Here is a 13,067-nt window from a genome sequence, read left to right on the forward strand (position 1 = left end):
TCCCCATTTTGCCAGCTGTTTTAGAGTCAATTTGTGTTCTTTGACAGTGTCTAAACTTTTTCCTCCTAGGGCTACTTTGTGTTTTTCTCCCCGCAAGAAAAAGCAACTCTGGAGCCAACACTCAGGCTCTACCTTATTTTGTGGACCCTTGGAGTTCCGGGTACCCCAGTTTGAGAACCACTGCCCCGAGTAGTAGTGACACTGAAATTAAACAACAGATTGACCGGGACCAAATTAAATTACTCAAACGGCTCTCTATCGTATTCAAGCCCTAATTATGACAAAATGTAATTACAACCTCTTGAAATTTGCAGTAATCACGTTTCAGCATCGATTAAAGAGAGATTTATTGCATAAAGCAACGGCGGTAGAAAGTCATGTTTTTCCAAGCGGAAGATTGTTTTACAGGCTGCAATATGGGAGACTCGTGGTAGGAGACGGACACAACCGAGAGGTTGGAGGGTTGGTGGTGGGAGTGCAGACGTCACATCTGTTCCTGCCATTCCCCGGGGTCCTGGGAGCATGGGAACCTTGAGCAGAAACATTGGTTGCAGCGGGTTTCCCAAAGTGCACTTCATTTATCAATTGAGGTAAATGGAGCTAAAGGTTAGTCTCGTGTGTTGCATCTTGTCAGCGAAGGATGGTGTCGTTGGAGGAGTTTAATCGCAGTGTCATTAATTTTAGCACCGATAGTGCTGGGAAAATGGACACAGAATGTAAACAATACCATTATTGGGTTCTGCTTGTGTAAACGTATGCAATAAAGATTTGCAGTCTTAGCAATGTAAACATGACTTGTAAAAATGGGGCAAGAAATCTTCGTCGTTTTGGAAAAGTTCCTCCCCAAATAAAAAGCCTAGCATTTGTTGACCTACAGCATTGGTTTTGGCGTTAGGAAACATTCACAAACACAAGGTGACATGACCCTGCTCTTCCTTCCATTTTTCAATATGTGGCCCTCCATAGAAAAAGTTTGACCTAAATTAAACAAATCCTTGTATCCAGAGACTAGTAGGGGATGTATGTGCACCTCCGCTACCTTAGATGGCGCTCTTTCAGTTCCTTAGCAATGTGGTTCTTTTCCACTTTGATTTCGACAAGATGGCTTTTCTCAATTTTGACCACACACAGAATTTATGATTGACTGTTGAGTGAATAAAACAAAAATGGATCCACAACATATATCATCATATGCCTGTGTTCCGGACCAGAACACCGGAACTTCCGGTGCTTATTGCAATCCACCCCTTAGCAGTTGAGAAGAAGTAACCCTGTAAGCAATGTTGAGCAGACGATTTATTTTGGACTCCTCCGTGACAGAGTTGTCAGTGAAACAGGCAACACCGCGAATGCCTGGCCGGGAGCCTGAAATCCTGCTAACGACAGACATGACATCCGCTGCTGGTCGATGACTCAAATGCGTGCGGTGAACGTGGGAGTTCCTTGTCAACAGCCAGGCCATGTCTCAAAACTCCGGTCTACTGCTGAGCGCCAGCCGTTTGCCATCAATTAAAGTCGCAAAGCCGGCTTCCCATCTAAATCTCTTTGCCAGTTGTGGGAAGTAACCAAGTACGAATACTTCATACTATACTTAAAGCGGAAGTCAACCCAAACATATTTTTTTAAAGAATATGTTCGATGCAGGCCCACTAGTTGAAACAAGACAATATGATTAATATAAAAAATGCGCTCAGCATGCCAAATCCACCCGTTTTTAGCCATCTCAGGGCGCGGCCATTTTTTCGCTTCTGTCGACGGAAAATGACATGACACAGACCTTCAGGGCTCAGATAATGACCAATCACGGCTCACCTGTTTTCTGAAGCTGAGCTATGATTGGTCGTTATCTGAGCCCTGAGGGTGTGTGATGTCATTTTCAGGCGACAAAAATGACGAATGAGTTTTCATCGTCACACATGATGACGCGGCATTTACCAGAGTCTTTATTTTATTTACACAACAGTATATGCACTTCTACTTGAGGACAGCGTACTTTTGCCGTCCCTGCCCGCCGAAGTGATACCCGATCAGGGCTACTGATGGTTTTCTGAGCACGGCTCCTCAAGGGGATTCCACGGGGGGTGTGCGAAGCGTTTGCCTCGCGTGCTGTCGGCCGCCGCGCCAGAGCGAGGCACATGGTGCCAACAGCTGCCTCGGTGAAACGCTAACCCCTCTAAACGCTCTGCCCAGTAAACAAAACCGGGCCCCGACACATGCCGGTGGGGGAGTCGGGGTGAGCATGGGGTTAGGAGTGCGAGCGGGGCGACCCAGCTGACGCCGTGGAGAAAGGAGCGTTGACCCCTGCAGAATGGCTTATTAAAGTGCGGCGGTCGCCGTTCTGGGGGGCCGACGGCGAGGGAAACTCAAAACCCTCTTTTGGAACACAGCACCATGCTGGCCACAGGCTGTATGTTTACATTTGGAAAACGTTGGATTACTGTAGAGTATTTTAGTGTTTCGCTATTATATGCGAAAGGTCCCGACTGTTGTCTGCTGATGCGCTGCATGAATTTACAGGTTCTGAAATATACGTTTGTGCAGTGGTCCCTAAGCACCGGTTCGGTATATATATATTTTTTTGCACTGGAACATGTATTGTACGTCCCAAACGGGAATCACTGCCACCCACCTTGGCGATTAGTTTTCGATCGGGAAAATATGTCAACACCTTGCAACCCACCCAATAACCCTTCATTGACGAATGGTAGCTTTCTGAGTTTGGGCTTGTGATGGTGACAAGCTGAGTCGTGATTGGACGTCACTCGAGCCTTGAGCAACTGTGATGTCATTTTCAGTCATCAGCAAGTGGCAAAATGGCCGCACACGGAGATGGCTCAAAATGGTTGCATTTTGGTGCCTAACTCAAATTCCACAAATGCAATATTAATCAGAATGCCATGTTTACACTGGGGCGGCATAGAACATATAATTGTAAAGACTTTTTTTTTTTGTAGACTTTCTCTTTAAGAATGCCCTTATTTTTCACTTAATGAACAATCTAGGACAGGGTTTCTAAAACATTTTGGAGCCAGGAACCCCACCCAGGGGAGATTTTTAGTCAGAGTCTTATATTCCTAATGTTACAATTTGAGTTAAAATGCAAAGTTGTGGATAAAAAATGTCAAACAAAGTTCAAATTTTCCAACATAGTTGTAACATCATGACATTGAAGTCAAAGTTTAACAATGAAAGAAAGTCAATTTTAAACTAATGAGTTTCAAAAATACAATTTTATGCTTGTGGTTTCGTGCCTTTTATTCAAGAAAAGAATATAATGAAAAATGGATGGAACAGATGAAAGGCATTGAAAATTCATTTACATGGGGAAAATTGATTTGACATGCAAGCAAATTGAGTTGCGAGCATAGTTACAAAACCGATCAAATTGGTGACTCGAGGTACCGTTTTGTTCACGTCGTTCCTAAGCCTCAATTTGTGACTATTTTGGTGCGACTGCTGGGGCGACACGAGAGCGTGTGAATGGCGGTAATCTCGTCCCAACCTGCCTCGGGAGTCCAGGGAGAGTTGGGAGGGCGCTTGAGTGAGAAGCAAGGTCAGAGTGACAGTTGTCGAGCCCTCGCGCGTACCATTTGGACGGAAAGTGATACGGCGGACAGCTGAGGCTGCTTGGCTCTCTTTCGGAACGTCTTAACATTCACTTTGCTTGGGCATCGGTTGTAATGAACGTGGAACTGGAGGGCGAGTGGAAATCTCAGCATCGGTGCCAATTTACACCCACCACGGACCACCTTCTGTCTCATATGCGCGCTGATTGACACTTGTCACGTTGAGAGGCCGCAAAAGAGATTCCTGAGGTTGTTGTAGCCGCCCAAAACTCCTCTCGTCATGCGTGCCATTCCACCCCCACTCGCGCACACTCACGGACACCGCCGCAAGAGCCCCCTGGTGGTCATTACCCTCCTTCACCCCCGGTCAGGCCGCATATCAGGTGGTCCCTAAAATAAACAACGGCGAAACAAGATGAGGACACGAGATAGTCCGTGATTGGAATCCATCTGGTAAAATATGATATGAGTGGGCCATGTGCTAATGGTAGCGGGTCTGTGGGGAGACCTCCCACCCCCTTGCCCTCAGTCTGAGATTTTTCCATTGAATTTAATATTCATTGTATTCAATAGATGTTGTGGTGATAGACTTGCAGACTGGTCTAGCTCGCATACTTTTTCATGTATGCTGTATATAAATGAACTAACAGCCAAATATTTGTGTGTGATCTTGCTGACAGGGTGGACGATGACAGGGTGGACATTTTTGGGTAATCTTAGTCATTCATGAGCATTTGGTTGACCTCCGCTTTGTAACATGCTTTTACTACGACAGAGTGGACATGTTGAACTTGACAATATACAAGGTCCATGGAACCACACCAAACCAGTAACATTTCGTGTTTGGCAACTTTCCAACATGATGAAGCATCCTTGGCTAAAATCAGTGCATGTTGTACACTGTACATTGAAATTTTTCAAGTAGCTTGAACATCGCAGATTGCACCTTAAAAAGGGAAGTCAACGCAAACGTTTTTTTTCAAGAATGTGGTCTATGCAAGCCAGCTAGTTGAAACAGGGTATTCTGATAAATATTTCGTTTGTGGAATAAGCGTTAATCCACTCATTTTTAGCCTTCTCAGGGTTCGGCTATTTTGTCTCCTGTCGACTGAAAATGACATCACAACTACTCACAACGGCCAATCACGGCTCAGATTTAGAAAACAGGTCAGCCGTGATTGGTTGTTGTGAGCAGTTGTCATGTCATTTTCAGTCGACAGAAGACAAAATGGCCGCCCGCAGAGATGGCTAAAAACGAGTGGATTCACCATTATTCCACAAACTCAAAAATTATCTGAATGCCGTGTTTCAACTAGTGGGCCTGCTGGGAACATATTCTTGAAAACAATGTTTGGGTTGACTTCCGCTTTAAAAAGGGTATTTTAATCAGTTTTAAAAGTATGTGCGAGAGACAATTTAGGGCTTAAACAATTTAGAAAAAAAAAAAAGCTCTCTCTCTCTCGCAAATTTGCACCTATCACAGGTGGGTCCGCAACACCCGTGATGAACGGGAATCACTGTATGTCTCCTTAAAAGCTCCATTTGAATGGCTTAAGGAGACACTCAGGGGACTACTGCGTTTTTAGCTGGTGTTTCCCCAGTTGCCCTTTCTGTGCCACTTGTCACAAGCTTGTGAATTAGAGCCCATTTCCTGCACTTTCTCACTGTGGGCTTTAAAAAGTGTGCGCGCGCGTGCGTGCGTGTGCGGGGACAGCACGGAGCCAGGCCTTCCTGTGCTTCATTGTCTGCCAGCACTCATTTATGGACACATACAAATGCAAACAAGCTGCAGCCATTTTGTTGTGTTTGCAAGTGTTTGCAGAATTCAACAGGCATGTCCTTGTGGAATTAAGTCACGATTGAACTGCAGGAAAGGCGTGATGCATAAACTTAAGTGGTGGGAGGTAACAAAGTACAAATACTTTGTTACTGTCCTTAAAACGTACTCATGCTTTTGTGAGTAGCAATGACTGGAGAACCCCCAGAAGGAAGTTAAACCCCCCCACATCAACTGTCGCTACTGATTTAACACTCAAGCACAATGACACCTTCAATTCCATATGGTGGCAAATGCTCCCCAGGCTGTACGAATGAGAACTTTCTGGAAAATGGCATCTGTAAAGTCAGACAACTTGTATTTTGTGCTTGTGAGTTGGTTAATTGATCCTTCACACGTGCGTGCAGGCAGCTAAAAATGTACAAGTCTGCCTCTCCCGTCTCACCTTCGCTTGAGTGTTTGGGTGTTTTTGTCTTTCATTAATCCTGAAAATTATTTCAAATTTTTATTTTGTGATTTGAACTTGATGATGAAAGTGCTTTGTCATTTTACTGTTTTGTTTTATCATTCCACGCTCTTATCTTGGGGTTTTATCTTGATTGTCATTTACTCTTGTTTTTTATCATTTCTTTAGAAGGAGTATGGATTTATTTACCTTGTGTATGATTGCTGCTATACAAATATACTTGCCTTACCTTAACATTAAATTAATTACCTTTTACACTAGTGTGATGGTTAAAAATCTTCAAATGTTACTCAACAGGATAATGATGCTACTGTAGCTCAGCGAATCCCATGAATGTTTTATTCTAAGCTATTCTCAGCTTTTTACTGAAAAATTCACCTAAATGTATTGTATCATATGAATTGTTGTGCCATTCTGTAATGCCCGAAGATGCCACAAGATGGCGCCAAATCCCCTGCTCTTAGGAAAGTAGTAATTGTGTCAGGGAAGTATCGTTTGAATGATCCAAAGGTCAAGGTTGAGCTCTGTTTAGCCTGGGTTGTTAGTGGAAGTTACGTAAAGTCTGTCACATGTGCAAGTACACGTGCACTTCTGGAGCGTTTTTTTCTTCTTCAAAATTATTCAAGCGGGCAGAAACTGGCGAACACACGTCACATTCTCGCGACTTCTCACTCTCGTGAGAGACCTAAAAATGGCGGCCCCCATAAGCGAGTACACAAAGGTAGTTGTGATGTTGAAAACATATTTTTTTAGAAATACATCATAGATTTAGGAACAGCAGTTAATACATCGTCGCTGTCCTGTGAAAAACACTTACCTCCAATTTTGGAAACTTTTTTAAATTTTCACATTAATGCAATGTCTGTAACGCGGAAACACCATTCATGTAAGAATAATAAGAAAAAAAAATGAGATAAGTATTTTTCACATGACAGCAATGATATGCAAAATCTGCATGTTTAAAATATAACAAAGTTTTGATCCTGTACACTCAATTAATGTTTTATAGCTCTGACTGCTGAGCCGGAAACTGATTTATCTATTGCCATTATTAACCGCAAATTTTTTACAATTGTTTTTATCTCAGCTTACAGGTGTTTCCATTTGACCTGAACCCTGTTTTTTTTTTGTTTTGTTTTTTCACATGCTCCAGGCTGACTTCTTCGCAGCTGTGTCCGGGCATGTTTTACAATTAAAATATAAATAAATAAAAAAAAGTGTTTCAAATGCAAACAGCTCAAATGCAATGGACAATGGAGAAAGGTGATAATTGGAACACCTGAGGACCTCTGTTCTCTGCTTCACAGGCGTCTATATGCTCCTGAGACAAAACAAACACAAGTTGAAGGGCTTGATTGGGGGGGGGGGGTGTTGGGCGAGGTGTCAACGTTCGTCTTGATAAAAGCCAAGAGCGCTTTCCCGCTCACTTATCTAGCAACAGGCTGTTTTCCTACAAACATTGGCAAATTCCGACTGAGCGCGTCGGTAAACGCCAAGCCTTCAAAAATGGCGAGGTGTGAGAAACGTTCATAGTCATAAAGGTCTTGTCTTATCTTTCAAAGTGTGTTGTTTGGATGTACTCTGCTTATGCAAAATGTAGTGGATGTAAATGACAAGCAAATTATACATATAGAACTCATATTACTTGGATATTTATCAAAAACTTTTTAAACTATGTCGAGGCCCTTGTAAGTCTTCGCTCCGTTGTATATTATTAGTCGGACATAAATGATCACTTTCAGACCAGTTAAGTGAGATTGGGTCATTTGTCGTAGCAAAAATGATTATTTATCACGGCACACTTACAGTAAGTGCTGCGGCACCGTGGTTGGGAATCACTGATGATACATTATTTACAACACCCTTTGCACGCTGCATAACAATAATAAAGAGCCACAGTGTGCGTTATCAGAGTGCTATTTTGAGACTTTGTTGTAAGCCCTTGTGAATGTCGGACATTGAGGTCAAATGACATCACTGAATCGTCTCATTTTCTCCCGTGAACCTTCCACATGGCTCCGTTTCTGCTTGAAATTCAAGCGTTTAAAAATGTGATAATGATTAAGCTCTAGATGTGGGGCTTCTGTGCTAAGTTGCACAAAAGTTTGTTTTCTAAAGCTTTATGATCCTCCCCTTTTTCCAGCTTTGGGAATTCATTACGGAGAACATTCTCAGGGTCTTAAATTGTAGCTTGACAGCTCTCAAAATTCAGATATATTACTTGAGCTGTAACAGCGAAGAGAAGGAAGAGATTCCCACCAAAAAGCCTCAACTAGCTGTGTTAGCTAGCTGGTTAGCCAACTGTCAAATAGCTAGCTAGCAAGTAATCTGTCTTCACAAGCTCCATGACGAAGTAACTTACAAACTACGTGTACACAGATGCAGGCCATGTAAATAAAAGACATCAGCTGGCGGCTGAGTCGATGTGTGACAACATACATGCCCGCACACATTTCATATTCCCATCCCTCCCTCCGCACTTCCTATTATGCAACACATTTTTGCAGGGCAAATACACACTCCCTTCCGAGTTCTTCTAATCTTTCCCGCCTTTCCCACGTTGCGTCAGGCCTCGACCCAAATTGGCGCCACTCCATTTGGCAGTCATGCCATCAAAGACCAAAACATGTGCGCCGGCCTGGTAATGAATGGTAATCTTTGCCCCCGAGGCCATCAAATTGCAGTTTAACTCAAAAGTGAAATAGGATGAAGAAAAAAAAAAAATCTGTCCACAATACGCAAATGTTTGCAAAACTGATCTAGTCTCTTCGGCTAGTCTACAGTCAGCTGTCCAAAACATCCAACACCTTAAAATTTGTACCCGCGGTTTGGCATTAGTTTGCATGGCAAAATTTGTATTTTGCACAAAAAAAAAAAGTGCCTGCAGTGCCTCCACTGCAGGGCGGTCAAAGTCATTTTTGTTCCGGGCCACATCATAGTTATGGAATCCCTCGGAGAGCCGTTATGACTTTGAACCCATGTAAATGTATGATTGCCTTATATTATCACATTTACACAACAAATTGATGGATACCTACTTTGGAAGTAAGAAGTCAGTAAATTGTTTGTTCAACTATTTGTCAATGTATTTTAAAGGAGGAATTGGTAACAAATGCTTACAATATCTCATAGATATAGATCATTTCAAAGAGACGTGTCAAGTCAACACATGATTTTCCACTGCGGGCCACATAAAATGTTGTCGTGGCCCCCGGGCCTTGGGTTTGACACCTGTGCTCGACTGCAACTGTTGCAGCTTGATGCTGGATTGAGACGGTACGTTGTAGCAATGTCAGTCCCCCCCTTCTCCAGAACGGGGCAGATCATTTCCGACAAACGAAACCAGATCAGATGCTCAAAGCAGAGGCAGTTAGTTTTTCTCATTGTGGATCTTAACTATGTACGCTTTATATTATGAAAATCGATCTTTTTAGCAATCTTGCTATCAGTGTAAATCTCTGAATAGTTTCAGATTCAACAGTGAGACTGCATTCTCTACAGTGAAGCGTGCAACCCCCCCCCCCCCAACCCGACCCCCTCCCTCCACACATCCACCAGCTGCGAAGGAAGGGAAGGTGGGGGGGGAGGGCAAAGTGGGAGGACCTGAGTGCGTCTAGCAGCTTCAACACCTCATTAAGAACTCTGCAAGCACAAAGTTAACATCGATGACCTGAGTCTGTGCTCCCTCTGCGAGGAATTACTGGGGAAAAAAATTTTCTTGTTGGTTTTTTTTTCGTGCGTGCGTGGTATTTGACATTTTTGCTTTTTTTTTTTTTTTTCCACGCCGAACACCTGGAGTACACCCCCCCCACTGTGGATCTATGCTCACCCTACGCGGGACTCAAGCACAGTTTGTGAAGTAGAAGAGGAGGAATGTATCGTTTCTTTGCGAGACTAACATTTCTCCTTCTGGCCGTTATTTTCGTCTCACAAGGTAAAAAAATGTTTTTGGACTCTTTTCCTTATTGGAACGCTTAATAGTGAGTAGCGTGTGTGCTTTTTGGCCACAAGTGCACGTTTACAGTCGCCATATTTGCAGACACTGATTTGAATTTGAGCTGAACTGAGTAAACTGCGTAATAAATATTTTAAATTACCTTTTGTCCCCTGAAAACATTGGCTGTAAAATGTTAGTTTTAGATAAAAAACAAAAAATGTTGTACGTGTGTAACTATGTGGAAAAGTCTTTCTAAATGTGTTGAATCGAGCCGGTTTTGAATAACATGCAGGATAATAGAAGTTGGTTCGTGTGCGTTAGGGCCAGGGGGACGCTCAAGGGGACTTTGGGCGCGCGGGGTGGGGGCCACCTTTTGTCTGCGTGTGTGTGTGTGTGGGGGGGGGGGTAGTATGGGTGTGGAGGAGGTAAACAATGCACGAGGAGAATGTTTTATGGCTCGTGCTGGACTGATTTCTTTTGTTCCCTGTTTGAGTCCAGCAGCTGCCGCGCGCTTTTTGCCCCCCCCCCCATTGCCCCCCAGCCCCCACCCAATCCCTGCCCCTCTAGCCAAAGTGTGCTCAGACCCCCCTAAGGAAAGCCACGCACCAACAGGATGCACGCCCCTCGTCTGACACCTGTGTTCTTTACGCCTCCCCCCCACTAACCACCACAATTTCAATTAAATATCAACACAATCGCTTAGAAATCTGTATTAGTGTGAGTTGAGTTCCCTGGTGAGGGTTTATAATGACTATAATACATTATATGAAATACAAATCACGTTTGTTGTGTGCATTCAACAGGTCTTAAATGCTCACTACCCACTGAGTCTTGCCTAAATGGAGGAAGGTGTGAAGCCGCCCCCAATGGGAACGGAGACTGCAAGTAAGTAAATCAAAACATTTACTTTGTTGGGCTGTGGTGGAATCGGAGTGCTTTGGGGAGTGTAGAAGAAAAAAAAAAAAGGGGGCAAGCGACATATTCCCCGGTTCCCATTCCAGCCTTTGAGCAGCCCCTGCGCCCGGCAACCAGAGGCCCGGCGACCCTCCTCTAGCGCCGGTGTATTTTTTAGTGTTACCCCCGCCGCAGGAGGCAACCGTTCCCTCAAAAAAGGAAAGAAAAGGGCTCAACGGGCCTGGAGATATGCAGAAGGGCCAATGGCACAAAAGCCCCCCTTCCCCAGCGCCCGTTAATGAATGCGAGACCCCCTCAACTGCAAAGTGCGAGTACGCGTCCAACCCTAAATCTTGTTTTTCTGCTCTTTCACTGGGGCGACAGCTGGGGCTCGCCCGCCGCCCGTCGCCCATTGTTGTGCGGCGGGGAATAATGCTCTGTGACTAATCGGAGTGGGCCTTCCCATCATGCCACAGACACCCCAAACCTCTGGCATAAACCCCTCCCAACCGCCACCCCTTCGCATCCAAAAGGCTTGTCTCCTGCTTACTGAATGGATAAGCCCACCCCCCTGACCTCAACCCTTTGCATCGCTCGTGTGTGATCTCCATTAGAAGGCCAGATGGCTGTGAAATCTAATTGGTTTGGATGTCAAAAGAGTGAGATTGATTGGACTAAAGTGCTGAAATTTGAAGGCAAACAAGTGGTAGCCGAGGGCGGGGTCGGGCGGGGGGGGGAGGGTGGGGGAGTAAAATTGTGGGCTATTTCTTTGATTTCTACGGTTTAGATATTGGACCTAATCTTAACATTTGGTTGTTTTGATCTTCCATCTGTCTACTGGGCTGAAAGTTAGGGTTACACCCTGGACTGGTTACCAAGCAATCACGAGCCACTTCAAGACAAACGAACATCCACCCTCACGTTTACACTTGTGAGCAAGTAAGGATATTCAATCAACCGAACATTTTGGGATATTTTGAAATATTCTCTACCGCGCCGCCATGTTATGATCGTAAATGAAGCAAAGACAAGACGTAAAGAGCAGTTCAAATGATCGCTTGGTTCTTGTTGAGGAGTCTCTTCCTCCACTGTGGCTCCAGGGTGGCCCCTCATCTTCCCCCTTCGGGGCATGTGGTCGCGGCAGGCGCCCCTTCTGGTCTGTGGGGACAAAGGGGGAGCATTGAGGATGCGATGCTACTAGCCCGAGGCCGTCAATTCACAGTATCTAATCTGCACACTCATCCCCCTTCATCCCCAAACACACACTCTGCCCACACGTGCGCATATGCTCGCATCTGCACGGGCGTCCTCCGCCTCTACAAAGAAGTTACTGTGTGGCTCGGTCCCAATTAAAAACAGACAGGACGGACGCGCCGCCTGCGTTCTGCCTCTTCCTCCGATTAATCATCCTGAACCAGGCAGCCGTCAGTCACAGAGAGCGCCGGGAGCTCAGCAGTCAGCATTACTGATCCGCTGCGGGCAACCGAGCGGCGTGCTCGCATTGGGAAAATCCGATCTGCGTATTCGCGTCTCAGCATATGGTGACACAGTTGTAAGGGGTGAAGATCGAAATCCGCTTTGGGTTCCCACAAGGCTTGAGAACGGAGTGTAAATTCACTCGTCAGTTTAATGTGCGTGTAAACTGGTAATCAGATGTCTTTTTTTTTTTTTTTAATCTGTTTACTGGGATTATATCCCTTTATCGTGACAACACCGCTGCCCCTACCGTCGAGGAAATGTGACGTTTAGTGACACGAACACCTTTTAGCATCCATTTTCAATTGTGCGTTGCCTTCATTAGGGTTGCGGGTGAGCTGGAGCCTCGGGCTGTGCAATGCATCTGAATTCAATTACAATTACGATTATTACACGCCACGATTACAAAATTGGCATAGTTGTAAAAAATGATTATCAAAATGCATTTACACCCAATGCATAATGTTTGTTTACACACAAGGAAATTTATACGTTTGCACTAATTTTATACATTTAGTTTGGAACTTACATAATAACGGTGTTTGAAAAAGATTTTTTACATTTAAACATTTTCTTAGCCCAAAAAAATGATCGTTTGAATAATCGTGATTTCAATTATTACCAAAATAATTGTGATTAATATTTTTTTTTTTCATAATCAGCCCTACTGGAGCCTATCCGATAATCGGGGTAAACCCTGAACTGGTTTCGCATACGCAGTATAGACAAACAACCATTCACACTCACATTTGCACAAAAACTGTGAGGCAGAAATGCTAACCACTATGCTACCCAACCTGGAATATATTGTCAGGCTAACAATAGTAAAGAAAACGCAGGCTTTGTGGTTTGTGGAGTGTCTTGCTCTTCCTGTTTCCCACGTCGTTGTACGGTACATCTACAAAACGAGACTTTACACGGTAATAAGGGCAAATTGAAGTTGCAAGACCA

General features: G+C 44.3%; 1 protein-coding gene across 1 annotated transcript in view; it reads left to right on the forward strand.

Annotated features, from left to right (window-relative positions):
- notch1a (notch receptor 1a) overlaps positions 1 to 13,067 on the forward strand; it is a 44,787-nt gene that overhangs the window by 1,621 nt on the left and 30,099 nt on the right. Inside the window, exons 2-3 of the mRNA XM_086053065.1 lie at positions 9,608 to 9,743; positions 10,550 to 10,631. Coding sequence (XP_085909191.1) covers positions 9,683 to 9,743; positions 10,550 to 10,631 — 143 coding nt within the window. The 5' untranslated portion in view covers positions 9,608 to 9,682. The remainder of the gene's footprint in view (positions 1 to 9,607; positions 9,744 to 10,549; positions 10,632 to 13,067) is intronic.

This window comes from Filicampus tigris, chromosome 15 (assembly GCF_054856515.1).
Source record: "Filicampus tigris isolate MCC_2025a chromosome 15, RoL_Ftig_1.0, whole genome shotgun sequence".
NCBI lineage: Eukaryota > Metazoa > Chordata > Actinopteri > Syngnathiformes > Syngnathidae > Filicampus > Filicampus tigris.